The 24,690-nt window shown below is 57.3% G+C and overlaps 9 protein-coding genes across 9 annotated transcripts; 5 read left to right on the top strand and 4 right to left on the bottom strand.

The window, feature by feature from the left end:
• Positions 1-380: 380 nt before the first annotated feature.
• Positions 381-3,077, top strand: B0I36DRAFT_344365 (uncharacterized protein; the record flags this gene model as incomplete). The annotated part of the gene is made up of 1 exon (XM_046156253.1): positions 381-3,077. One exon carries the CDS (start codon positions 381-383, stop codon positions 3,075-3,077), a length of 2,697 nt encoding a protein of 898 aa, XP_046018715.1.
• A 570-nt stretch (positions 3,078-3,647) lies between these two features.
• On the bottom strand, positions 3,648-5,254 carry B0I36DRAFT_344364 (uncharacterized protein; the record flags this gene model as incomplete). The annotated part of the gene is made up of 2 exons (XM_046156252.1): positions 3,648-4,577; positions 4,646-5,254. 2 exons carry the CDS (start codon positions 5,252-5,254, stop codon positions 3,648-3,650), a joined length of 1,539 nt encoding a protein of 512 aa, XP_046018714.1.
• Positions 5,255-5,802: 548 nt separating this feature from the next.
• On the bottom strand, positions 5,803-7,044 carry B0I36DRAFT_311188 (Gim complex component GIM3-like protein). The gene is made up of 4 exons (XM_046152338.1): positions 6,972-7,044; positions 6,748-6,879; positions 6,576-6,643; positions 5,803-6,458 (listed from the first exon to the last, which is right to left on the bottom strand). Exons 1-4 carry the CDS (start codon positions 6,984-6,986, stop codon positions 6,266-6,268), a joined length of 408 nt encoding a protein of 135 aa, XP_046018713.1. The 5' UTR covers positions 6,987-7,044; the 3' UTR covers positions 5,803-6,265.
• A 628-nt stretch (positions 7,045-7,672) lies between these two features.
• B0I36DRAFT_234677 (protein arginine N-methyltransferase) lies at positions 7,673-10,325 on the top strand (the record flags this gene model as incomplete). The annotated part of the gene is made up of 4 exons (XM_046149338.1): positions 7,673-7,792; positions 7,869-8,460; positions 8,529-10,006; positions 10,146-10,325. 4 exons carry the CDS (start codon positions 7,673-7,675, stop codon positions 10,323-10,325), a joined length of 2,370 nt encoding a protein of 789 aa, XP_046018712.1.
• Positions 10,326-11,080: 755 nt separating this feature from the next.
• On the bottom strand, positions 11,081-11,564 carry B0I36DRAFT_233155 (uncharacterized protein; the record flags this gene model as incomplete). Its single annotated transcript, XM_046149209.1, has 2 exons — positions 11,081-11,309; positions 11,521-11,564. 2 exons carry the CDS (start codon positions 11,562-11,564, stop codon positions 11,081-11,083), a joined length of 273 nt encoding a protein of 90 aa, XP_046018711.1.
• Positions 11,565-12,006: 442 nt separating this feature from the next.
• On the bottom strand, positions 12,007-12,907 carry B0I36DRAFT_311181 (uncharacterized protein). Its single transcript, XM_046152337.1, has 4 exons — positions 12,759-12,907; positions 12,574-12,688; positions 12,442-12,507; positions 12,007-12,383 (listed from the first exon to the last, which is right to left on the bottom strand). The coding sequence occupies exons 1-4, from the start codon at positions 12,791-12,793 to the stop codon at positions 12,114-12,116; spliced, it is 486 nt and encodes a 161-aa protein (XP_046018710.1). The 5' UTR covers positions 12,794-12,907; the 3' UTR covers positions 12,007-12,113.
• Positions 12,908-13,035: 128 nt separating this feature from the next.
• Positions 13,036-16,033, top strand: B0I36DRAFT_311178 (uncharacterized protein). The gene has a single exon (XM_046152336.1). It carries the CDS (start codon positions 13,211-13,213, stop codon positions 15,815-15,817), a length of 2,607 nt encoding a protein of 868 aa, XP_046018709.1. The 5' UTR covers positions 13,036-13,210; the 3' UTR covers positions 15,818-16,033.
• Positions 16,034-17,454: 1,421 nt separating this feature from the next.
• B0I36DRAFT_13488 (glycerophosphodiesterase GDE1) lies at positions 17,455-21,309 on the top strand. Its single transcript, XM_046148276.1, has 4 exons — positions 17,455-17,584; positions 17,647-17,765; positions 17,841-21,052; positions 21,132-21,309. Exons 1-4 carry the CDS (start codon positions 17,568-17,570, stop codon positions 21,225-21,227), a joined length of 3,444 nt encoding a protein of 1,147 aa, XP_046018708.1. The 5' UTR covers positions 17,455-17,567; the 3' UTR covers positions 21,228-21,309.
• A 968-nt stretch (positions 21,310-22,277) lies between these two features.
• Positions 22,278-24,690, top strand: B0I36DRAFT_234088 (cell division protease ftsH; the record flags this gene model as incomplete). The annotated part of the gene is made up of 2 exons (XM_046149271.1): positions 22,278-24,146; positions 24,226-24,690. The coding sequence occupies 2 exons, from the start codon at positions 22,278-22,280 to the stop codon at positions 24,688-24,690; spliced, it is 2,334 nt and encodes a 777-aa protein (XP_046018707.1).

The raw sequence follows: 24,690 nt of genomic DNA, 5'->3' as shown, positions 1-24,690 counted from the left end.
CTATAACGGGTATCGCCGTGCTCAATTGCCGTCCTGCTCAGGCAGAGGGGCGGGCCAGCGAGTGGGTCCAGGCGCGGCTCGGGAGCGGGTCTGGGCCCCACGGAGAGCACACATGCACCTACAGGGTACAGAGTTTAATGGATTATGCACTTGACGCGACAGGAGCGCGTCCCACGTCCCACCACCACCCACTTTGGCATGTCCCCCCCATGTTAGGCAGCGCAGCGACGAGGAACGGACATGACGACACCAGCATATTGCACTGGCCCGGACAACCCACAAGGCGGCACTATTCGACACTGAACGGCTCTTGCGCCTCCTGCCTGGACTAGCCAGAATCCAAATGGTAGCTGGGAGCAAGACGACCTCATCAAAACGCCATGCCGCCGTCCCATAAGCGCGGGGAGTCCTCCGCTCCGCCCACCGTGTATCGGTCCACCGGGCCTACACCAAAACAGCAGCTTTTCCCCGGCCGCAAGAGATCCGCCAAAACCTACGGAAAGGCCACAACTCGCAGCCTCAAGCAGGAGACGCTGACGCAAATGGACTTTGTGGGCACGCCGGCTGGGTCTGCACCCGAGCTGCTGCTGGAAGACAGCCAGGATGACGATGACCACTTCATAGAACTCGAGCCGCTGCCGCTTCCCTCGACCAGGCAACCGCGGGAAACAAAGGCCAACAAGAAGGCCAGGTCAGCCCGCAGAGTGACAGCTGGAGAGAGCCTGGAGCCGCCAGAGCGCAAGCGGGACTCCAAACGACGTAAGACCATGGGCGATACACCCACCGGAAGCGCATCAAGCAGCTTTCACACTCAGACCTTGACACAATTCTTGTCAAACCACGACTCGGAAGAAGCTTTGGACCAGGGCTGGCACGTCACAGACTCGGAGGCCGGAGGAGATGCTGGTTTCATTCTGGAGACGCCACAGAAGAACAAACCGACAGCGGCAGCAGCGGTGCCCGAACAGCTCCGTGCCGCAGACCTGGAAGCTGAGACAGCGAAGCTTGTCACGCCGTCTGGCAGGGACAGGAGGACAGAAATCCCATCGTCTCAGTCACCATTGACACCGATGTTGCTCCGCTACAATCCAGCTGCGCCGCACGAGTCACCACTGCGACGAAAGTCCTCGCCGCTTCGACCGCAAACAACTCCCATTCTGAAAAGTGCCCGCAAGACTCCCAGGCTCCAGGTTGAAGACACCTTTGCCACTCTGGAGAGCTCGCCCACGACACCCACAGCTCTGTCGGTGGCCATGACGCCAAGAGCGGGTACGGCCAAGAGACTGCGTTTCGAATTTGAGGTCGACAAGGAGAACATTACTCCTGGCAGAAAGAAACCGAAGTCCCCCAAGGCCCCCAGGGACACGTCTGGCCGCAAGCCGCTACGGGAAGTCCCAGACTCAGATGAAGAACTCGACGATACCACCGACGAGGCAGAAAGTGTGTCGGGGGCGGTCGAAGATCGTGGCACACGAGACGAGACACCATGTCCAATAGCGGAGGATGACTCAGACGCCACCGCCGACCCAGAGAGCTGCTATGGTGACCTTGGGGCGGAGACGCAAGCTCAACTGCTCTCATCCAACTTGACCTCAAGTCATGACCTGAACAGGCATCCGCAGAAGCGTGCTAATGAGAATTTGACCCCAAGACGACCGCGTGCTGCGGGTTCCCCAAGTCCTCGAGCGCCACGATTGCCACAATCCAGTGCCCAGACATCAAAAGTGGCCACCCCAAAGCGCACAAAGGATGGTCCAGCAAAGGACCACGAGACGCAGTTCACACCGTACACGCAGGGAATGGAAAGCCAGCGTGTACCTCTAGATGACATCCGAGCGCTGGGTCCGCAGACTGACCGCTCTGATATCATGGTGTCACTACACCCCGAGCCCCTGCGGCACATTATCGAGGGCACCAAAGACCATGAGTTCCGAGCCTGGAAGATCCCTCCCGAGGTCTCTAGGGTCTGGCTCTACGCAACGAACCCACACAGCGAACTCAGGTACATGTGCATCCTGGGACCTCCCAAGGCGCCTGGCGAGATCGAGAACGAGAAGGGCCTGGGCAACGCAGAGTTCAACAGCGGGAAGAAGAGATTTGCAAAGTACGCATACGAGTTCATCCAGATATACGAGCTCAACAATCCCGTGCCGCTGGCCGAGATGATACGCAAAGGCTGGATCAGGGGCGCGCCGCAGAAGTACGCATTCGTGCCGCCCGCAGTGGTCGGGGAACTGACGGCCAACCTGCGCTGCGCGCTGTTTGGCAGCGACGAGGAGACACAGCAGTATCCAGAGTTCCCGGCCAGCAGTCAGCCACTGACCGAATCCCAGGAGCTCAAGGCGCAGCTCCAAAGCGAGGGACACTACTCGACCCAAAGCTTGCCCTCTGAGCATGACCCAGCTCACGAGGGCCGCGAGAAGTCGTCGCCGCTTCGTCCGGATGAGGAGGATCAAGAAAACATGTTCGCGAAGCCAGCTCTGCCGCCGAGCGATAAGGTCGACTCGGACCTGCAGACCCCGCGGCCGAGCCGGGCGAGGTATGCAGCTACTAGCAGCAGCCTGGTGCGCACATCACAAGCCACCACAATCAGCCAGTTGTTCTCGAGCCCGGCTCCCTCGCCGAAAAAGTCGCAAAAGTCCAAGGAGACGCCGTCTCGGCAGCGGCGGACCAGGAGGAGCACACGGCGGCAAAGCCAGCGCAGCAGCCAACCCTCTGGCCCCGTCGTGGCACACGGAGAGCACACAGTTGTCGACATCATAAGTAGCAGCAGTCCCGTGCTACCACGCATCCTCGACCACGTCCCAGCCGGCGACGGTGAAGAGGACTCGCAAGAGTACAGAACAATAAGAACAACGACAACGACAGTAGCAGCAGCGCGTGCGCAAGATGATGCAGGGAAAGAGGAGGAGCCCGAGTCGGAGTCAGGACGGACACAATCGTACCCGCCCTCGTCGTCGGCCGCGCACTTCCACTCCACCGGCCTGATGTTGCCAGAGAGCCTTCTTGGCCACGACGATGACAACGACGGCCCGCCGCCGATCATCTGGGACTCGGCGGACGAGCAATCCGACTAGAGTTGCATACATTGGACTACACATTGGCGGGAGTGGGACCACGAGGCTTGTCCGCTGCGTGCCGGTGGAGGTTGTGGCTGATGGTTAGGTGGAGAGCATCACTCGAGTGCCGTGTGTGGGCGGTTTGGTTCGTCCAAGTGCTCCCTTGTCCTTGGGTTTGGAGTGTTGGAACACTCTGTGGTGGTAGCACGTTGCTGTTTTTCTTTTTGGGAAATCACATGACATTGAAATGATACAAGCGAGCGGCCTGTCTTTTTCTTTGGGAGGAGCATGTCTAGGGGCGTTATTGTAGACGCAGCAAGAATTGAATGACGACCGCGAATACTCTGACCAATGCTTTGAAAACACCAAAAGCACGGGTAGGATAATCATTGCCGTGCGTTGGGTTTCTCAGACGTACTGGTCTGTAAACATGTATTGCCGTTTCACGGAAAATCTGGCTCAGCCAGACAGGAACATCACTTATCGATGAAATTATATACATGATACTTGCTCTGAAAAGAATGCAACAAAAGCCAATTACACAATCTTGCATTGTTCCCCACCCCGAGGCCCTCCCGATCCAACACCCTACAGCAGCACCATCAGCATCATCATCACGGGCGCAGCCAGCGCCATGAGAGATGTCCGGCCTGCAAGCGGGGACACGGCATCGTTCTTGGTGTTGCCGAACCCGCGGCCCTGATAGCCAAAAGTGACGTTCTGGATGACGGCCGGGTTGTAGCAGTTGCCACCCACAATGTCGGTGTTCCTGAGCTGGTCGGGCACGTTGAAGAACATGTACTTGCGCTGGTCCAGGCCCTGGAAGCCGGCGGTGTCGTACGGGAAGAGATCAGTGTCGTCCGTGGAGGTCGTGTTGCGCAGGAAGATGCACTGGACTTGGTTCGGGTAGTCCTTGGCCAGCTGCGGGTAGTCTCTCATGATGTCCGAGTTTGTCGTGTCCCCCACCAGCACAAACTTGCGCTCGGGGAACGTCTGGAGGATCTTGATGAGCAGGAACTTGCGGATGGACAGGGTGGCCGATACATCCGAGAAGTTGAGCGGGCGTGTGTCAAACGATCCAAGAGGATAAGTCTTGTATATGAAGTCCATGTAGTTGCGTGTGACTTGCTCGGGAGTGGTAGTCAGGTAGTGGAAGTGGAAGTCTGGGATCGACGCGGACCAGTTGGCATAGATGTCGGGCATGTTCATCCAAGGGGTGTAGGGACGCGCAAAAGAGTTGAGCAGCCCTTCCTTTGGCACATAGATCTTGGTGACTCGCAGGATGTCGTCGATGTCCGAAACAATTGTGTATCCCTTGGGCGGGACCAGGTAGGCAGTGGCGTTGCCAGAGGTGGTACCCTTTGCGTACATGTTCAACGCCTGGATCGAGCTTGTCTCGTTGCCACGCAGCAAGTGTCCGCCGGTTTGACCAGTGGTGTTTTTGAGCGGGACAAACACGTCAAAATCGCCCTCGTCGGTTGTATTGTACGGCAAGATAATTGTCTGGTTTCCTCCTTTCTGTGATACGGATTTCAAGTTAGCATCTCGTCCACATGCCATGCACGAATCATTGGCAAGCGACTTACGGCGTTGATCACACCGCCACTGGCATCTGGCCGCACACTGACGTCCGTGACAAAATCCATGGTAACCTGCTCGTCTCCCTGCTGGACCACAAAGATGGAGCGGGTCACGTTCCTGGCCTCAGCCTGCTCCGACGGAGACAGCTGGTCTATGTCGACGTCAATCAGGAACACGTTTGCCAGGTCATCGATTTTGGATTGGGACACATTTGGCAGCTTGTACACGTTGCCATGCACGCGCATGTTCCAGCCCTGATCGGTCCAGTTGGCGTAGCTGGGTAGGTTGAGCACCTGCGTAGGGATCGCCTCGAGGTCCTGGTCGCTGATGCCAAGCTTGCTCTTGACATCGTCGCCCACAGGCAAGTTTTGGAAGTACTGAGGCACCCCCGAGGCGACAAAGCTGCTGACGTCGCTGCCGAGGCCGCTGAGGACGCTACCGATGAAGCTACCGGGGTCAAGGTTGAGTCTTCTATCCAGGACCGCGCGGTCCTTGAGGTCTGGCGGCGCTGTGATGAGGGCGAGAGCAGCGTCGTCGGTGGCCGTGGGGAGTGCCACAGCGCCGTGGGCGGCGAGAGCCAGCAGCAGGGCTGCCGCGATGTTCTTGAACGCCATGGTGTCAAGTAATGCCGGGTGGAGTCGTGAGATTGCGACCGCAATGCCTCAACCGGGAGTGCAGCGTGACCGGGCCACCACGAGTGCGGAGAGGGATGAGGAGCAAAGAATGGAGCAGGACTGGGAGAGCCAGATCATGGAGAGAACAAGAGAAGGCTGCTCCCACAGGTGCGACACGTGCCTGGTCGAATTGAGAAAGGCGCGCAAAAGGCGCAGGCAGTGAAAGCAGGAAACCGGCCTCGAGCTGATGTCATTGGCGCCATAGCTAGTAGTTACTGGCATGGCTAGCGGCCGCCCTGTCGATCCAAGGCTTGTCTCGACGTGGCCAGGCGAGGCCAGGCACCATCCTCTACCCCCAAGGCACGCCGGCCATACAATGGCGGCCACGCCAGGAAAGCTTGATCCCCGGGCTGGGGTTACAGCACGGCCAGGGGCGCCGTGTTGATGGCTGGGGTTGAAACCCGCGGTGCCGCGTGTAATGACGTCAGCTCTCGGGGGTCGAGGTGGCATTTGAGATCCCTCAATCTCCACATCCTTCACTAGCGCAGATGCTGGCCACGGGTATTCTCCTGGGTTGTCGTAGGCATGGGTTCGAGACGGCACTGCCATGTGCAACACAACAATCGCATTGTCCGTTCCTGTTTCAATTCGCAGTTATCAAATGCATGACTCTCCCCAACTACACGACCAGAGCCTCCTGACCGCGGACGGACGTGCGCACTCGCCGCCTCCAACCACATAATGTAGCCTCTTGACTCGATGCTAGCTAGTACATGAAAGTGGACGGCTCAGCTCGAGCAGTAATGCCTGGTATACTGGACCGACCCAGCATACAAATGATAGCCTGAGGTGCCTACAGCCCTCGGCGCCATTTCTGCCCACGCTTTCCGAAGACTATTCGGCGGGGATACCTTTGCTGCAACTTTGCCCGCTATCCCGCCATCGTTTGTCCCTCTGGTCATGCCGCTCTGGCGCTCGCATTTGTTGCGACACCTTTATTTCCGAGGTGTCTCATGTCTCGAGGTTGATGCTGCGGCCAAAGCGCGCGTACAGTTGTACCTTGAGCTCCTGCATCTCCTCCTTGGTTGTGCCGAGCTTCTCCTCTAGCTCCTCAACCTCCTCTTCCAGCTTCTCCGTCGCGGTTGAGAGCATCTCCTGTGCTTGTTCAACCTTGACGTGGAAGAACGCGTCGCCGATCTTGTATCTAGAGCCGGGATGCCCGCGTCAGTCTTATTGGATGTCTGCTTGGCTGCGATCTTCAAGGGCGGCAACTATTCTTTTGTCTCGGGTTTGTATCTGGTCGTCTGTCGTCGCAACTTACGGCACCGTGTCGTCTTCGTCTGCGAGCTCGAGCTCCATGGTCACATCGTCGAGCTCTTCCTTCTCCTTCTGCTCACGACGAACACAGAGGGTCAGTCTTCGGGTGCTCTCAGCTGGCCGCAGCGGCAAGCGAATTTCAGTCCTCAGTGTGAGGAAAAGCACTTGGGACATACCATCTTGGCCTTGAGCTCATCCTGGATGTTGAGCTCGCGCTGGTGTAGCCGGCTGAACTTGTTGATCTTGTCCTGGTCCTCGCGCCGGACCTCGACCTCGTCGCCGGCCGTGGCCTCTTCGGCCTTTGTAAGCTGTATGTGCGGACTCGGAGTCAGCAGAATGGTCGCACAATCAGGACTGCCTGCGGTTCAGGCAACCCCGGAAGCAGAGGCCGGCCACCCACCATGCGCCGATTCATGCTGTCGCGGATGTCTGGATGTCTTGCGCGCAACCAGGAGCTGCCGCGTGGGGCGCGGGGTGGCTTCAGAAATAAAAGGGACGCCAGCTCCTGGCGGAGAATGGCGGGGCACGCCAATCATCGAAGCACCTCGCACAGTCTTTCTAGGGAGCATAATTCTTGAGCACCTTCACAATGACCAAACCCAGCATGTGCAAATGCCTGCTGCACGGCTCAATAACTAAAGAGGAAATCAATATCGCTAGCTCTGGCCGTGAACCAGAGCTCGCTATCGTGTGACTTGAGATTTGCCCAACGAGCTACCCAGTGCATCCTTGCAAATCAAGGCCACTGGTCGTATCCGCGCTCAGATTTGTCGCGACTTTTGACGCAGGCACCCGCAGGTGCAGAAACACAATTACTGCAGGTGTTCTAGAAGTATAACGCCGTAAACCAGTATCCAAGTACGAGAGGAAGCCAGAGACCACCTTCTGACATGCATTCTTCTCTTGCGGCCATGAAAGTGTTGCCTTGGGCTTGGACCCCGCGGGTGAAAAAGCTCGCAGGGCTGCACGTCCATCCCGCGGCGTGGCAGACCCTGCATGTACTTGCCGCTAGCCTCCTCACCCATTTGCGCAACCTTCACTCTCACTCATTGCACTCCTTCACCGTAAAGTACTTGCTTTGCCAGTCGAACGTCCGTCGCCATGTCGACAGACACTGAGAGCTACGACGAAGCTCGTCCCGTCTTTTATATCGGCCAGCATGATTCTGCCCGTGCCGAGCCGCTGACAGACCTGCAATACGGCCAGGTCCTCAACTCGGGTGTAAGTGGGCGACGGCGCCAACGCAAATTCTTGTCTCTCGCAAGGCCTGCAAGACTTACACAGTACGCCACTCTAGTTCAGCTATGTGACCTCGCCAATCACCAACAGGCACTTCCACGAGCGCATCAAGGCCCTCGTGGCATCCAGCATCAAGGATCTGGAAGCCAGCACCAGCTCAGGCTCTCGGCCTGATCCCATCGTGCCGCCCTTGACGGGCGATGACACTGCTCTCTACCCCAGCACCTACACCAGCGGCTACGTCGCATACTCAAGCCCGTGGCTGGACCTCTGCTCCACGAACCATGTCGTGTCTAGCATTTCCCGTCAGGTTCTCAATCTCGAGATTGCATATGCCAACTTTTGCGGCGTGAGGAGCATCATCATCCCTGGTCCACGTACAGATGCCGTCAAGGCTGGCAATGGCCAAGGAATCGCCCAGTACGCCAGAGCTATTCAGGAGGCGCTTCTGGTCGGCACCAGGATCAACATCATCATCCATCTGCCCATGTACCGTGAGCCCGGGCTCGAGGAAAAGGTCGACCTCTTATCTGATGGCAAATCCGACAGTCAGAATAGCTCGGCCAAGGACAGCATTGACATCTTCAGCACATGGGATTCTTGGCATGTTATCCGTACGACCTGCGAGTATGACAGCAGACTGGTTGTTGGTGAGCTCAGGTTTCTTCTCTATTACCATCCTCTGCCAACTGCGTCACTGACATGTTGTCTTCAAAAGCACTGCGACTACCCAAGATGCTACCCGAAAAGGAGCTGCAGTCAAGGTGGTACTCAGAGCCCGTACAGTACCTGACCCTTTCGCCGCAGGTCTTCCAGGCCAACAAGGCTGGCCATCCTTCCTTGAGCCGCAACCACCAGGAGATGATCGACTGGTACATGCGCCTGAAGCATGCGCCGTACTTTCTCCTGTGTGATGTCGGGCCGGAAGTCAAGCCTGATCCGCAAGAGGGGGAGAGTGTGGATGTGTCTTCGTCCTCAGACTTTCCTAGCCTGTCCGAGGCGGCTGCTCATTCAGCAAAGGGCGAGAACAAGCAGTCTGGTCAAAACGCTCACTCTGCCTACTTGCAGCATTTGCAGAGACAGCAAGAGCCGTTCGGATATCTCGAGCAACCCAACCTCACCAACTTCCAAGACTGGCTTCAATCGCCGCTTCAACCGCTGTCCGACAACCTCGAGTCTGTCACTTACGAAGTCTTTGAGGGTGACCCTGTCAAGTATCACCAGTACGAGATGGCATGTGTTGAAGCCCTTCGAGAGTGGTCAGAGCAAAAGAAGCCGACATCGTCCCCTAACGGCGTTGTGATTGCGGTTGCAGGCTCCGGGCGTGGACCGCTGGTCACCCGTGCTCTCCAAGCCAGCAAGACAACCGGTGTCCCTGTCCAGGTCTATGCGGTGGAAAAGAACCCTAATGCTTATGTATACCTACTCCGCCAGAACCAGAAGGTTTGGGACGGCAAAGTCACCGTCGTGAAGACTGATATGCGCGCATGGAAAGGTCCTCTCCTTTCCGGTTCACCAGACGACAACACCGCCGTGTATGGAAAGGTCGATATTCTTGTCTCTGAGCTCCTGGGCTCCTTCGGTGACAACGAGCTCTCCCCAGAGTGCCTCGATGGCATCCAACACGTCCTGGCTCCCGAGCACGGCATCTCTATTCCCAAGACCTATACCGCCCACCTGAGCCCGATCTCGACGCCACGCCTCTTCGCCGACATCAGTCAGCGTCTAGCCGGGGGCGATGCCAATGCTTTCGACACCCCCTGGGTTGTGCGGCTCTTCCAGCTGGATTTTGTTGCCCAGCGTGGCGTGCCCGACCGGCCGCGCTTCCAGCAGTGCTGGGAATTTGCGCACCCTTTGCCTCAGGTGACCATGGACATGGTCGAGGCACGGCGGTCCGGCGGCGTCGTAGGCGGCGGTGGCGGCAGCATGGCTGGTGGCGTGGGCGCCAACGACCACAACTCGCGGTACTGCCACCAGACGTTTGTCTGCAGGAACCGTGGCGTGATCCACGGCCTGGCGGGCTACTTCGAATCTGTCCTGTACGCGCCCACCACGACTGCCTCCTCGGCGGCCGGCGGCACCAGCAGTGCAGAGCAGGGCACACCGACCCCCGTTGAGCTGAGCATCTTGCCTGAACAAATCGATCGCAAGAGCAAAGACATGATCTCCTGGTTTCCCATCTTCTTCCCTCTCAAAGTATGTTCCGATCAAGCCTCAAGCCCTCTCTTCCTACCATTCAGATCAGGGCCAGTTTCATTACCTGGATCTGCGAGCATTGTCACTACTTTGCAAACATCAATAAACCAACAACTTTGCTAACTCATCCGATCCATAGACGCCCTTATACTTCCCCCCAGACTCGGAACTCGAGGTTAGCATGTGGCGCCAGACGGACGATACCAAGGTCTGGTACGAGTGGATGGTCGAGGCGTACATGTGGGTGGGCGAGAGCCAGCGGGTCAAGGTCGGCGGATCGGACATGTGCAGCAGTCGCAAGGTCGCTTGCTTGATGTAAACTGTAGTTCAGGAATGACACTATGATGGTCGGCATGAGGCGCGCGGGTCTCAAATGTCCATGAAGATGTGAGCAGAAGGGTGGAAGAGAAAGCACTGAGCCACGGAATCGTCGTCTTTGAGAGAGCATGCAATCGTGAGTGGTATTGTTAGCCTGCCAGGCAACCGAAAAAATCGAGTTGCACGATGTGAGACCTCAGTTGGTTGTGCTTGTATCGTTCGTCAGCTTATTGCCATCTTCTGACGTGTGCGCCCGGAATCCCATATGTGGGTGTCAATGATCAATTCAGCAGCCCGGTTGTGATTGTCTCTTTGCTAGATTTGACCTGCAGGTCGCTTTCTGTAACCAACATCGCAGGTGGTGATATACCCTAAGATAAATACAGTATCCCTGTGCGACCATAGCGGGTTCGAGGTTTAGATGAGCAGGGACCTGTAGCTGACAGGCGACAAGGCCCTCTGAGGTCTTTTGGGGGCGCTGATCCGTCGAACAGCCTGGCTTTTTTTTCGTGCCGTCTCTACTCCTAGCCATGGCTGCAACGCCAGCCCGATCTCTTCCTCGATCATGACGACGAATGCTAAAGAGTCGAGTCGTATTGCCCGTGTCCCGCAAAGCTCACATTATGTGGGCTCACTATGGTTGACTTTCTGCCTCCGGCTGATACATGAAGAACGTTGGTTGAGGGAGCCGGACGTCTGCTCCCATATCGTTGGGCTCCCACGTCCGGATTCCGCCCGTTGCCCCTTTTTTTGTCTTTAACCCTGCATGCTCACGTCGCCGGCGCCTTCGCTGCCGTCCGCGCCCTTGATCCACAGCACGTTATTACACCGAATCAGGATCTGGCCGAGGTCGCTCGTGAACTTCTGGTCAATGAACTCTTGCGCGTTGGTGAGCTGGATGTTCATGTAGCTGTCGATGCTCACGAGTCTGCCCTTGTACTCGGTCTCGCCCCACTTGAGCCGCACCACGATGTCCTTGTTGACCCTGTATTCCCGAAGGGAAGAAAGTAGTTAGCCAGTGTAATGTTTGAGGCAGAGGTTCGTGCGAGGGAGTTGAGCAAAGGGGCCCGGTAGACCTCTGTCGACGAACACTGCGAGGTTCGGCGGGCGAGGTTCGGCGGGCGAGGTTCGGCGGGCGACTTCGGGGGGGGGGGGGGGGGCGACATGATATCTTGAGGAGGGGAGGGTGGACGAACAAGTCTTGCAGCATAGGCCGCGGGTTTATGGGCATGAAACTCATGTTGTCTGTATTGAAGCGCTATGCAGCGCGGTGTGTCGCGAGATCGATTCGACGAGGGCGGTGGGTGGGTGGGCTGCTTTGAATGTTGTGCGGCCGGGAGGAGCTGCAGGGGTGGTTGGCGACCGTCTCCGTTTGTGTCGTGCGATTCGCGCCAGATTCGCCGTTGCCTGGTCTTGCAATGTTGCGGTGAAATGCTCAGCGTTCAAGATCGTGGGAGTTGCTTGGCTGGCGTGCTGAGCGCAGCCTGGAAGCAATTGGCGGACAAGGCTGCATTTTTTCTGGAGCCAGCATGCTATGGAAGGAGCTCGCTGGCGAATGACAGTGGCTACAGCTCACTCCCCAAGGCAGGGGACAAGGCTGCGAGTGGGCCGCCATGGCGGGGATCTGAGGACAAACATTGACCACGAGCACAGCTAGACAGAGCAGGTATCGAAATGCCTTTGGTTCATTCACAGCGAAATGAGATTCTTGTACCAATTGGGTGGTGATGTTGGTCTGGCAGCTTTCTATTCAATAATTGACCTCATTTGTAGAAACCCGCGAGATCAACTATGCCCTCCTGATCTCCCACTTGAGGTCTTTGATACTCACTTCCTCATTGGCCTTCTCATCATAGTCAAACCACTCGCCCTCACCAAGACAGTCAATTCCTTCAAACTTGGTCCCAGAGTCTATGGCGTCCGCGAGCCACTCGCCTTCTGGAGCAAAGGCTGTGAACTCGAGGCCTCTGCAGTCAAACTCGATTATAGACTGCCGTGTGGGGGGCTCGGCGTGCTCATAGGGCTTGGGACCGAGTTTTATCGAGGCAGTGGATTCGCGCTGTGCACCAAGAGTTGAGCTGGGCTGTGTCCCTTGGGAGGATTGAATAAAGACTGACCTTGCAGTTCTTGCACTTCCACACAAAGTTGGCCTCCCCGCGGCTGCCGCTCATTTCATTGTTTTCCTAGCCAGCAATGTGAGTTCCCAGGTCTGCATGATCAGGTGTCCGCCGCGACAGGTAGGGGCATACAAATCTGTTGACGGCCACAGGCTTAGGATGCGTTTCCCGGCATGACGTGCACTGTACGGTGAACGTATACCAAAAAGGGCTGTCTTCTGTATCTCGAGGGCGAAGATTGGTGACGCTGGTCATAGTGAGCATTTACACCATTTCAGTACAGGCTCGAGTTGTCGTTGCTCGTTGAGGGGACATACCCGTTCAGCTCGGCTGTCAGCGCTAAAGAAAACATCGTGGATGCGTGAAAGCTCTTTGCCTGCCGCTGGGCCGAGTGAATGACGGGCGGAGCACCGGATAGAAGACGACTGGTAATGAGTTGAAGCTGGAGCTCAAGGCCAGCCCATGCATCCTCAGTGGCGCCGAACTGAGGCTTACAACCCCGCCGGAGGGCTACCCGGCACTGTACCCATCTTGAGCCGCACCGACAACCTACGGCGGCCAGCTCTGGAGGGCGCACCGCTCCATGCAGCCAATCATCGAACCATTGGATTGGACGTGAGTTATCGTGCCCATCATCATCCAATTGCCCGCACAACCGCCACTACGCTGCCGTCCGACTACCCATCGGCACCGCGTTCGAGCCGCACCAACCCGGTAGCCACAGTCCGTCTCGCGCACGCGGCGACATGCCGGCAACCTACTGCGAGCGATGTGGTCTCGGACGGGTCAGAGGCAATCCTCTTGCCTCTGCAGAGGCTGCATCCATTCGGCGAAGACGGTAGCTCGCCGCTCAACGACAGCCGCCACAAGGCGCCGCAAGGTCACGGCGACGGACCTCTTTACCGCCTGCTACACGACGATCCTCGGTACCGCTGCCATAATAGACGCCCAAAACAAGGAATTCCGCAAGCAGGACCTCGATGACAAGTTGGAAAAGGCAAGGACCGCTGTCAACAATCTCACCGCGCAGAATGCCACCGCCCTCGCCGAAAGCGCCGCGGCCGCGGCGTCCAGCCGCCAAAGCTCAACCGATATCAGCTCCGACTTCCTGTCCAGAATCCACGGCCTTACAATATCTCAGCAGTGTGCTGCCATCTATGGCGAACAATGGAAGTCTAATAGAACGACCACCTCGGGTCAAACTCGCATCGACTGGGCAGGGATTGAGAAGGCTGTCGCCGTCGAGCACCATGATCCTAGAATCAAGCTGATAGAGCCGACATCTGCGGATCAGTTGCTCCAAGTTACCACTACGGTCATTGACTTGGTGGAAGCGCTCGTGGCCAAGGTCGAACGGCCTGCAAAAATGGGGTTGCAGGATCAGACTGTGCAGTCAACTATACTAGCAGACGCACACGAGCAGCAGGTCTGGCAAGAACTGCAAAGCGCGCGGATCAGCAGCAAATATCCCAGCTACGAATTCCCCCATGGCAATCCTGAGTTGTCCGCAGACGTTCGCACAAACCTGCGAAAGTCCCTCGTGTCGGCAATGGACGGCGCTTTAACTCCGAGGGAGATGGTTGCCAGGGTATGCTATAACCTCCTGGTGTCAACTGCGCCTCCCTCAATCACGATATACAACACGCTGATTGCTGGTTTCAACCGTCTCGAGCGACCGGATCTTGCTCAGAGCGTCGTTGACACGGTGCTGAAGAACACGGCCGGACCAGATACGCAACAGACTACGCTCTGCCTTCTGAATCATTTCCGCGGCACCAATAATCGTCGAGGCGTGCGTAGGATAGCTCAGCGCATGCGTGGCGTTTCCGGCTCTTCCCTCCATCTCGCTGAGCTGTCTGAGCCTGAGCCAAGTGCTGTGACTTTCGATGGGTGGCTTCATGATCAGGCTCCCGTCGAAAGGCGATCCAACATGTACTTGAAGGCTGCTCCAACCACGAGCTTGAGCTACGATACCTTAATTCGTACTTGGCTTGAAGTCAGTGATACCGATCGCGCAGCCAAGAAATTTGTGGAGTGTATACGGCACGACGTGCGGATAGATCCGCAAACAATACTTCGGTTATTGCGGGATTGTGTTGGGGCCTTGGACTCGAAAGCGGCACGAAAACTCGTCCAAGGTATCGCGAAGCATACTAGTACATTCATCGTCATGATCCGACAGCTCGTACTCGATGCGCCAGCCTCGCTATCGCTAGCCATCTTTGATAACTTGTATCAGCTGCTTGAGCTTAGCTGGGACACCACTATCTACAAATCCGGGCGCACCATGGACGGCTTCGTCGACTTCACAACCAGATTCAAGCCTTGGGTGTTCGCTCGACGACTGCAACTCCAAGCCCGACAGGCAATATCCGAAGCTGACGCAATCCTCGACGCTTTTGCTGTTGACCGGCCCCTCCTGAACCGGGTCGAGGTGGCGCTGGAGTGTATAACCCCAAGTGCCACCTTGTCGCAAAACAGCACACTATGGCAAAGAGCAGTGACGCTGTCTGCTGTGCAGTCACATTTTGATCATTTGACCAGCAAGACCATCCGGCTCAGCTCACAGGTGCAGCACTTGGTGATCAAGTACAAGACCGGGGTCGACTTTGACCCATTTGGGGATCTCGATTCGACTAGGGTCCGGGAGAGAGCTCGGCAGCTTGTTCTTGCTGATGCCCTTGATCAAGTGCTCCTCCGAGACACAATGACTGCCAGAGAAGTCAAGGAAGACTTGGTAGCAGGACTTCCAGATGCCCAACAAGCCGATGCTTTCAAGCAAGCTGGGATTGCAGGAACAATGAGTATTGGCAACTTGACCCGGTTCTACGGCCCGCGACAACGTCATCTCGCCACTGCAAAGGCATATACACCACAAGATAATGCAGTTGCCACGCTGCAGGCCTCGTTCACCGACAGGCTGCGATCTGTCAAAGCCCTCCTGTATGGTTCCTTGTGTTCAAGGCAGCACAGACTCTTGACTTGGAAGTACAGCGACTGGAATGACGTACCTTTGAAGCTTCTAGTAAAGATGAATCTACAGAGGCTCCCAAAGCCAAAGGGAGCAGGCCTGGCTCCAGGCAGGACCTCGAGGCCGGCAGAAGCCGCTGGTGGGCATATTGACAAGGCCAAAGCAACGGAGTCAAGATTGAAGCCAAATCCCACACCGAAACCTCTACCCGCAGGTATTGAGGTGTCGCCAATAGGACTTGACATTCGGAGGACATGGAACCCGCCACCGAGGAAATCATGGGCTCAACCAACAGAGTCTGCGGGGACGCACAGAAAGTTCTATATCGACCCATTGCACCAGTCGTCAGACTCGACGCGGATTGTGACGAGCACAGACTCGGGCAGGATGTCTGCTACGGCCTGATGTATACTCGAAATCGGATTGCGTACGCGTGCATCCATTGTACAATACTTTCAAGCATTTATAGATTCCGCGGCTGTGCATTTTGACGAAGCATGAGATGGGTCGCATTTGGGCATGGCGGCCGGGCGAATCATACAGGAAGACCTTGTATTCAGCACAGGGATGATACCATCAAAAGAATAGAGTTCGGGGCCACAACGATCAGCTCAACCGTGTTAGCACCAAGTTCCGTGATGGTAATAAGCTTGAAAAGCAAACCTTGTATGCCAAAGATGAAGCTGGAATGGTTTAAGTGGCCGGCCCGATGGCCTCTGAGACATCATCCAGTCAGAGGTTGAAGCTGGAGCCACGACCGCCCACGACTGGTGCAGAGCCGCCCGCCAGGAGGGGGGCCACTAGCAGCCGTGGTGGTGTGGAGCCCTGCTTCCGGAGCAAGGCCAGCGCTGTTGCAAGCAAGTGTGCAAACTGCAAGTGTGGGCTCCGTCCGGCTCGCAGGTGAGTCGGTGTGAAGCTGGGGCGGCGGCGAGGACGTCGAGTTCCGAGTTTCGCAGACACTGTTCGAGTCACGCAATGCCGTGATGAGGCCAGTCTCTCCGGTGCGGAGATTGACGAGAGGGACAAGAGGGACAAGAGGGACACGAGGGACACCCGTGGGTGACGCGGGCCAGACAGACGGGGCAAGGGTCCAGCGTGGGTGATCGGCTGAACAGAGCAAGGACAGCAATGGGGACAGTGCGTCATGGCACGTGGAGCAGCTGGAATGCGCCCACGACGGCCTGACAAAGAAAGGACAGGCTTGATTAAGCGTACGCGAGCAGAGTGGCGGCTCGGCTGATTCTTGTTGCTCGCAGTAGGTAATAGTGCAGCCCGGGGAGGCTTGTCAGGGGCCCTCGCCGCCCGCTGGTGGTGCTGATTGATGCATCCCATGCATGCTCGGCCGGCCAGCCAGCCCGGCGATCCCGTCAGGGCACGAGGGCACCTCCCGCACAGCGGCCGGGCATTGATTGACATGCATCTTGAGTCGCTCTTGATCCATTCTTTTGCAGAGATTGATAGCTTCACGTCTCGTCATCTTCCCACAGCCTACGTACCCCTCGTCTCGTCTCCAACCCCTTTCCGTCTCCTGTTCCTCCTGCTACTAAATGGCGCCTGAGCTTGGTTGTCACCAGCATTCCATCCTGCCCACCGGCCTGTCATAACAATCCGCCCTCCGAGGACCAGTGCAAGACCCTGAATCCAGATAGCGCCACATCACCCACCGCCCGTCACGATACCCTCACCCACCGCACACGGCCGCCAAGCCTGGGCTGCACAAGAAAGCACAAAGCACAAAGTTGCAACCCGCCACCTCCAGAGCCCCCTTCGCCCAGGGTCTTCCCCGGATTCCGGAACACGGGAGGGCCCCTCGCCTCATCTCGGTGCTCACATTCTGCCCTGAGCGCAAGCCCTCGTGACACGCCACCGTGAAATTGAAGCCCGCTCACGCGGATCTCACTTCCCGCCTGCTGGCCCCACCAGCCCATACAATTCTTGTGGGTGCTTTATACGCCGGCCGAGCCGTCACAGCTCACGAGACTGAAGGAAAATTCGACTGCTGCTGGCCCAATAAACTGTTTCCAAGCGTCATCGCGGCCCTTTTGATTTTCTGGCTTTCACTCAAGCGGTGCTGGCAAGTCGAATAGTATTCGCAGAAAAGGAGTACATTTGCAGTTCGTGGTTGTTGGATATTCATCTCAAAGTACCGGTCAAGATGAAATTTGGCCGCAAGTAAGTCGTCCACCTCCGCGCTCCTGGTTCACCTCCACAGACACTGATACATCTTGCACTAGTCTTCCTCGGAATCAAGTCCCAGAGTGGTCGGCCTCATATATCGACTACAAGGGCCTGAAGAGGCTCATCAAGTCAGCCGCAAAAGCACAGCAAGCAGGGGAGGAAGTTGATCTTGCAGGTGGGCTCACCCCTTTGAAGGGACATTGCGTCCCGATAGACGATGCCACGAGCATCCCCTAATCCTCCACGCCAGAATTCTTCTTTGCTTTGGACCGCAACCTCGAAGATGTCGACTCTTTCTACAACAAAAAATTTGGCGAGGCACATCGCCGCCTCAAGCTGCTCCAGGATCGATATGGCCGCAGTGCGGATGTCATCGCCGATCTGGACGAGCACGAGGTAGAAGAGCTCATGGGCGCTCTTTTGGAGCTCCGGAATCAGCTCCGAAATCTGCAGTGGTTCGGCGAGATCAACAGGCGAGGATTCGTCAAAATCACCAAGAAGCTCGACAAGAAGCTGCCCGACTGCACGACGCAGGAGCGGTACATCATGACGAAAGTGGACCCTAAGCCGTTCGCGAAGGACGTAACGTTAGCACGCCTGGTCAACGAGATCAACAAGTGGCTGTCCATGCTTGCCGATGCGCAGAACTTTGACGATTCCGTGTCTGAGAAGTCGGCGCGTTCTGTGCGCTCACTTGGGCGTGTCACCGCCAAGGCGATGCTGAGCGTGCCTCAAGCAGTGCTGGACAGTCTGGAGCTTGCAATCCGGCAAGACGATGCGGCTACGTTGGAGAAGACACTTGTCAAGGAGGATCTGACCAGCGCATACCCACCAGGTCAGGAGGTGCTACTCAACTTGCTCCAGCGAGCGATCTCGTCAAGGTCGAAGGCATGTATTGCTTATCTTGTCGGGGAAGCGAAATCTCTGGAGGAATCCGGGGACCTGAACGAGCGCAACTGCATCCACCGGCTTGTGATCCACATCGGCCGGTCGAAAGCACCAATTGCCAAGCATGTCGAACACAACACTGCGAGTGTGCCTTTCCCCGTGGGCTCGCATTACAACAGCCACTACCGAACGCCGAACGCGACCATCGGGCAGGGTCCCTTACCAAATGGCCTCTTTGGCGAGCCTGATTTTGGTGTTCTCGGTACCGACGATGAGCTGGTACAAACGCTCGAATATCTTCTGAGCTGTCTCAAGCCGGAGCAGCGCCCGTCACTGGCCAGCAAGGACTCCTTGGGACGGATGCCGCTTCACTACGCTGCCCAGGCTGGTGTTAGGACTGTCTGCCAAATTCTGATGGCCAAGATGCAAGAGTGGTCGTTGTTCGATGTACACGATGGCATTGACGCATTCGAGTGGCAGGACAAGGAGGGCAATGCGCCTCTGCATCTTGCAGTCATCGGCGGCCACCCGTTGACAGTGCAGTGTCTGCTCCAGGGCGAAAATTGGCAAGGCGATATTGATATTCGCCATGGAGGCCGCAGGGTCGTGACCAGGTCCAGTGCCGTGCTAGCCATGGCGGCCAAGGGCAACTCTGTCAAGATCGTGCAGATGCTAGTGGAAGCTGGCGTCGACGTGAACTGGCAGGACGAGGCGGGTGAGACTGCCCTCCACATCGCCGCACGATTCGGCCACACGGACTGCGCCAAGGTATTGATCAATGGCTCGCCCGAGCAAAAGACGAACCTGGAGTTGACCGAGAAGTCGTTCTCTTGGACGCCGATGCACATTGCGGCTGTCGATGGACATTTGGAAGTGGCGAAGCTACTTGTTGAGGCTGGCGTAGACATCAACAAGGCCGATTCTTTCGGCTGGACTCCCAAAGAGCATGCGGCATTGCGCGGGCATCTGGACATTGCTGACCTGCTGGAAGCTCATGCGCCCTATCAACCCACACTCGAGGTTGTCGCGGAGTCAAACGGCTCCAGCTCGTCATCTTCACCGCCAGAAACATCGTCTCTTGAGGATCGCAGGTCTGAGGGAAGCACTAGGATTGCTGAGCCAGTCAAATCTTTTGGGCACCGATATCTCAAGGACAGTAGTCTGGTCATGGTCAGCTTGGGCTCCATGGATGTTCGCAAGAACATAGAACCTGTGAAGCTTGACCGCGTCCCTCTTGCCGAGGCGCATACAAATCAGCTCGATACAGCACTCTCTGTGGTCGTCTCTGCTCAGGGTGCCCAGGGCGAGCCTGTTATTATCGACCTACCTACCCACGACAACATTTCGACAGAGCCCATTGTCTTTTCGACTGCGGACCCCTCGAAAGTCAAACTCCTATTTGATCTCGTCCCGACATACTCTGGAAACGAGAAGAACAAAATTGGCAGAGCTGTCGCTTTACTGTCTGCTGTTCGGCCCACGCTTGGCACCAAGAGGATGAATCTGCAGGGCGACGTCTGCGTGCCTATTCAGGGTGCCAACTTTGAGGTGATTGGCGTCGTCAATTTCAATTTCTTGGTCATCACACCGTTCTCGCATCCCAACATGGAGATCACATCCCAGCAGACATATTGGAAGAAGCTTTCCACCACAATGGTCTTTGGTCACCGTGGCATGGGCAAGAATTTCCTGTCCAGCAAGTCGCTGCAACTCGGCGAGAACACGGTCCCTTCGTTTATTGCCGCGGCCAATCTCGGTGCCAATTATGTCGAGTTTGACGTGCAGCTGACCAAAGATCATGTGCCTGTCATCTATCACGACTTCCTCGTCAGCGAGACAGGCATTGACGCACCAGTCCACACGCTGACGCTCGAGCAGTTCCTGCATATCAACCAGGACAATGCTCGGCCGAATAACAATGGCGACGCTCCGACGAACTTGGAGACGAGAAGGTTACGGAGCAATGAGCCAGGGCCAAGACAACGTTCCATGTCCGTCAACCTGGACCATCCCAAGGGCACCAGCCTAGAGGAGCGGATGAAGTACACACTCGACTTTAAGCAGAAGGGCTACAAAGCAAATACCAAGGGCAACTTTATCCAGGCACCCTTTGCGACACTCGAGGACTTGTTCAAGAAGGTGCCGGACGAGGTGGGCTTCAACATTGAGATGAAATACCCCATGCTCTACGAGAGCGAGGAGCATGACATGGACACGTACGCGATCGAGCTCAACGAGTTCTGCGACACGGTCCTCGCCAAAGTGTACGACCTGTCGGGGCCTCGGCAGATCCTCTTCAGCAGCTTCAACCCGGACATCTGCCTGTGCCTGTCCTTCAAGCAGCCCAGCATACCCATCCTGTTTCTCACCGACGCCGGCGCCTGTGATGTGAGCGACATCCGCGCCAGCAGTCTACAGGAGGCCATTCGCTTTGCCAGCCGGTGGAACCTACTGGGTATAGTGAGCGAGGCGAGGCCATTTGTCAATAGCCCCCGGCTGGTCAAGGTTGTGAAGCAGAGCGGTCTGGTCTGTGTCAGCTACGGCAAGGAGAACAACGACCCTACTCTGGTACAGGTACGTCGGCCGCTCACAGTAGTGCAACGAGTCTACGGTGGCTTTTTGTTTCGATACGATATACTGACATATTATGCAGCGCCAAGTCAAGGAGGGCATCGATGCGGTGATTGTGGACAATGTGCTGGCGATTCGCCGCGGGCTCACCAAGGGCGACGGCGAGGCGACAGCGTGAGCTCGTACGGCTATAACAGCAGGATTTTGAATGAAGCAGGTATGAAGCTGCTGAGACGGATTTTCAGCTTGTATGACTGCAAGGCGAGCATAATAGAAACACGCGCGCGACGGGAGATAAAATGGAGGAAAATGCCCTTGCACGGCAGATAAAACGGTGCGCGTCAGAAGCAGGAATCACAAGGGCAGAAGGAACTGAAGCGCCGACTGGCAAATACGAATGCACATATGTGTGCTTGCAACGCGAACCAAATGAGGCCAATCTTTATTTGGCTGCAGCGATAAAAAGGACGAGTGATTTCATTGTTGACCTGTTGCCCGTAAAGAGATGGCTCCTTGAAGTAAGCGTACTTACATGTTTGTCCCAGGTTTGGTCCTCCACCCACGATGTTTGCCAGAACGTGCCGGCTGTAGGATGTGCTAACATGGAGACTTTTGGCTGGTGCCGATATCCGCAGCGGTTTCAAGTACACCAGATAGTGCTTGCAGGGTCCTCAGCCACAGATGGCGTCGTGAGGTGGGGGAAGCGCCTGGAATGTTGGGGCAGCAGGGCCTACGCTCGGGTCCATGTCATTCCACCGCCGCCTGGACCCGTCCGTCGTCGCCGCCTACGCCACCAACCCCCGTCGTCCCCGTCCCCGTCCGCCCATCCCGCCCGGCACGACAAACCAACCCTCTTGACTGACTGCCAGTGGTGGTTGACCAGGCGAGGTGCTAATTACCCGCATCACCTTTCCGGCATCGACATAATCGACATCACTGCGGCCCATCACTCTGGCTGCCGCGCGTGCCTGGCCACGTACCAACCCAGCTGCCGGCCCAGCGTCCCTGATCATCTGATCCCTGTATATTTCTGGCGCATCGGCATCGGCACATCTCGAACATTCACACCTGGCCATCGCCATATCACGGTCCGTCGTCTCGACTTGCTCGACACCTCGAAGACTTCGACAATCTTTCGGCAGCGCCGACCTCAGATAGCGCGCAGTCCTTCCTCTCGTTCTGCACCTCCGCGGAGGCCTGCGGTAGCTGCTTCGTCCGAATCGCTGCCATGGCGTGCCGAACACCGGCCCTCACGGGCATCGTCAACACCCTCACTTTGCCGGCGCGCTCCATTGCTGCATCGGGCAGGACGGCCGCCTTTGACATCCGAACGGCCTTCTCCCGCGCGCACCGGAGCCAGCTGCTCTCTGCCGCCCCGGCCGCGCACAACCTCACCTTTGGCAACCTGTCCCTCGCGCGATCGTTCTCCTCCTCGTCCACTCTTCGACCATTCCAAGCCTCGCATTTCCACTCTCAGCTCCGACAATGGCGAGCCTTCAATACTGGAGGCACGTCTAGGAATCTCCTCGCCCACATGGAAGAAGCTGCCAATCGCAATCCCAACAGCGCCACCGCCCAGAATGCCTTCTACCAAGCCCTGCTCCGCGCCAACATGCCTGCCATCATCGTCGAACGCTACGCTTCCGGCCGCTTCGCCACCAACGCCGCCGCAACCGACGCCTACCACAAGGCCCTGATCATGGTCTCTCCCAAGGACGGCGTCGACAGCAATGCGATCAACGATGCGGCCGCCAACATCCCTGGTAACTACTCGCCGACTCAGATTCAGGCCGTCACGCAGGCTCTGGCCGCCCGCTCGCGCGGTACCACCCTCGCCGTCTCCAAGAACAACACGGGCACCGGCACAAAGGATGGCCCGCTCCACGTCGTGGTGGACGAGACCATCGGTGGCACCATCTTCAGATGGGTCAAGTTCCTGCTCTGGTTCGGCCTCTTCACCTACCTCAGTCTCATCGTCCTCACTATGCTCATCGAAGCCATGAGCGTCATCAAGCGCCCTGGCGGCCCCGGCGCGTCCAAGAGCGACACCGAGGTCAAGGCCGAGCAGCAAAAGGCACGCTTCACTGATGTCCACGGCGCCGACGAGGCCAAGGAGGAGCTGCAAGAGATGGTCGAGTTTCTGCGTAACCCGGAAAGGTTCTCACAGCTCGGTGGAAAGCTCCCAAAGGGTATCCTCCTTGTTGGCCCCCCGGGAACCGGTAAGACATTGTTGGCTCGCGCCGTTGCTGGCGAAGCTGGTGTACCTTTCTTCTACATGTCTGGCAGCGAATTCGACGAGGTCTACGTCGGTGTGGGTGCCAAGCGTGTCCGTGATCTGTTTGCTGCCGCAAAGGCAAAGTCTCCCGCCATCGTCTTCATCGACGAGCTCGACGCCATTGGCAGCCGCCGCCAGTCCCGCGATGCCTCTTACGTCCGCCAGACGCTCAACCAGCTCCTGACTGAGCTTGACGGTTTCGACCAGAACAGCAATGTCATCATCATTGGCGCCACCAACTTCCCCGAATCGCTCGACAAGGCTCTGACTCGTCCCGGCCGCTTCGACCGCCACGTCCGCGTTGAGCTCCCTGATGTCCGCGGCCGCCTCGCCATTCTCAAGCACCACACCCGCAAGATCAAGGCCGCCACCGACGTCGACCTCACTGCCATTGCGCAAACCACTTCTGGCCTGTCTGGTGCCGAGCTGGAGAACATTGTGAACCAGGCTGCTGTCCATGCTAGCAAGGCCAAGGCCACCTCTGTCTCCAAGGCCGACTTCGACTGGGCCAAGGACAAGGTCATCATGGGAGCCGAGCGCAAGACCATGGTCATCACGCCCGAGGAAAAAGAGATGACTGCGTACCACGAGGCCGGTCATGCCCTGGTCAACCTGCTCACCAAGGGCGGCGCCAACACCCTCTACAAAGTCACTGTCTTGCCTCGCGGCCCCTCTCTGGGTCACACGGCTTACTTGCCAGAGATGGACAAGTACTCGTACACTGTCCAGAACTACCTCGCCATGATTGACATGTCCCTAGGCGGCAAGCTCGCCGAGGAGATTGTGTACGGCACCAGCAAGGTCACTGGCGGTGCTTCATCCGTACGTTTTTTCATACACTTTGTGCCGTTTTACAGGGTGCCCAGAACCATCCCACTAACCCCCCGTTTGACTCTTGTAGGATCTTAAGAGCGCCACATCCACGGCGTTCACCATGATTGCCAGGCTAGGCATGTCCCCGCGGCTGGGCAACATGGAGTATGCGACGCGCTACGACACCCTGAGCAGCGAGACCCGAGCGATAATAGAGGCCGAGGTCCAGCGGACGGTCGACGAGGCGTACGAGCGCGCGCGGAAGCTCCTCACGGACCACCGCAACGAGCTCGACCTGCTCGCCAAGGCCCTGGTCGAGTACGAGACGCTCAGCAGGGAGGAGGTCGAGAAGGTCATCCGCGGCGAGAAGCTCGAGGGCAGGATAGCAGCGCCGCGTGGCCCTATGACGGTGCCCCTGCCGGCGAAACTTCCGGCGCCTGGGGACTTTCCAGCTCCTCCGACGCCACCTTCAGACACGGGGAGTGAACCGCCCACCGCTCCTCCGCCTGCTCCTCCGCCGGCGACACGGACACTCAGGGGCGATGACGAATGA

Source organism: Microdochium trichocladiopsis, assembly GCF_020744255.1.
Source record: "Microdochium trichocladiopsis strain MPI-CAGE-CH-0230 chromosome Unknown B0I36scaffold_1, whole genome shotgun sequence".
Taxonomy (NCBI): Eukaryota; Fungi; Ascomycota; class Sordariomycetes; order Xylariales; family Microdochiaceae; genus Microdochium; species Microdochium trichocladiopsis.
The sequence above is the reverse complement of the archived record's forward strand: the minus strand, read 5'-3'. Positions and strand labels throughout refer to the sequence as shown.

Excerpts from the sequence above, each read along its gene's own strand:
- B0I36DRAFT_311178 (XM_046152336.1), top strand. The coding sequence starts at position 13,211 with ATGTGGTCTCGGACGGGTCAGAGGCAATCCTCTTGCCTCTGCAGAGGC.
- B0I36DRAFT_311181 (XM_046152337.1), bottom strand. The coding sequence starts at position 12,793 with ATGTTTTCTTTAGCGCTGACAGCCGAGCTGAACGG. Across the intron at positions 12,689-12,758 it reads CTGACAGCCGAGCTGAACGG|CGTCACCAATCTTCGCCCTC; the intron begins GTATGTCCCCTC and ends CACTATGACCAG. Across the intron at positions 12,384-12,441 it reads GGAAGTGCAAGAACTGCAAG|CGCGAATCCACTGCCTCGAT; the intron begins GTCAGTCTTTAT and ends CTTGGTGCACAG.
- B0I36DRAFT_13488 (XM_046148276.1), top strand. Across the intron at positions 17,766-17,840 it reads GGAGGAAGTTGATCTTGCAG|AATTCTTCTTTGCTTTGGAC; the intron begins GTGGGCTCACCC and ends CCTCCACGCCAG. Across the intron at positions 21,053-21,131 it reads ACGACCCTACTCTGGTACAG|CGCCAAGTCAAGGAGGGCAT; the intron begins GTACGTCGGCCG and ends CATATTATGCAG.
- B0I36DRAFT_311188 (XM_046152338.1), bottom strand. Across the intron at positions 6,644-6,747 it reads ATGAGCTCAAGGCCAAGATG|AAGGAGAAGGAAGAGCTCGA; the intron begins GTATGTCCCAAG and ends CGTCGTGAGCAG. Across the intron at positions 6,459-6,575 it reads GACGAAGACGACACGGTGCC|ATACAAGATCGGCGACGCGT; the intron begins GTAAGTTGCGAC and ends TCCCGGCTCTAG.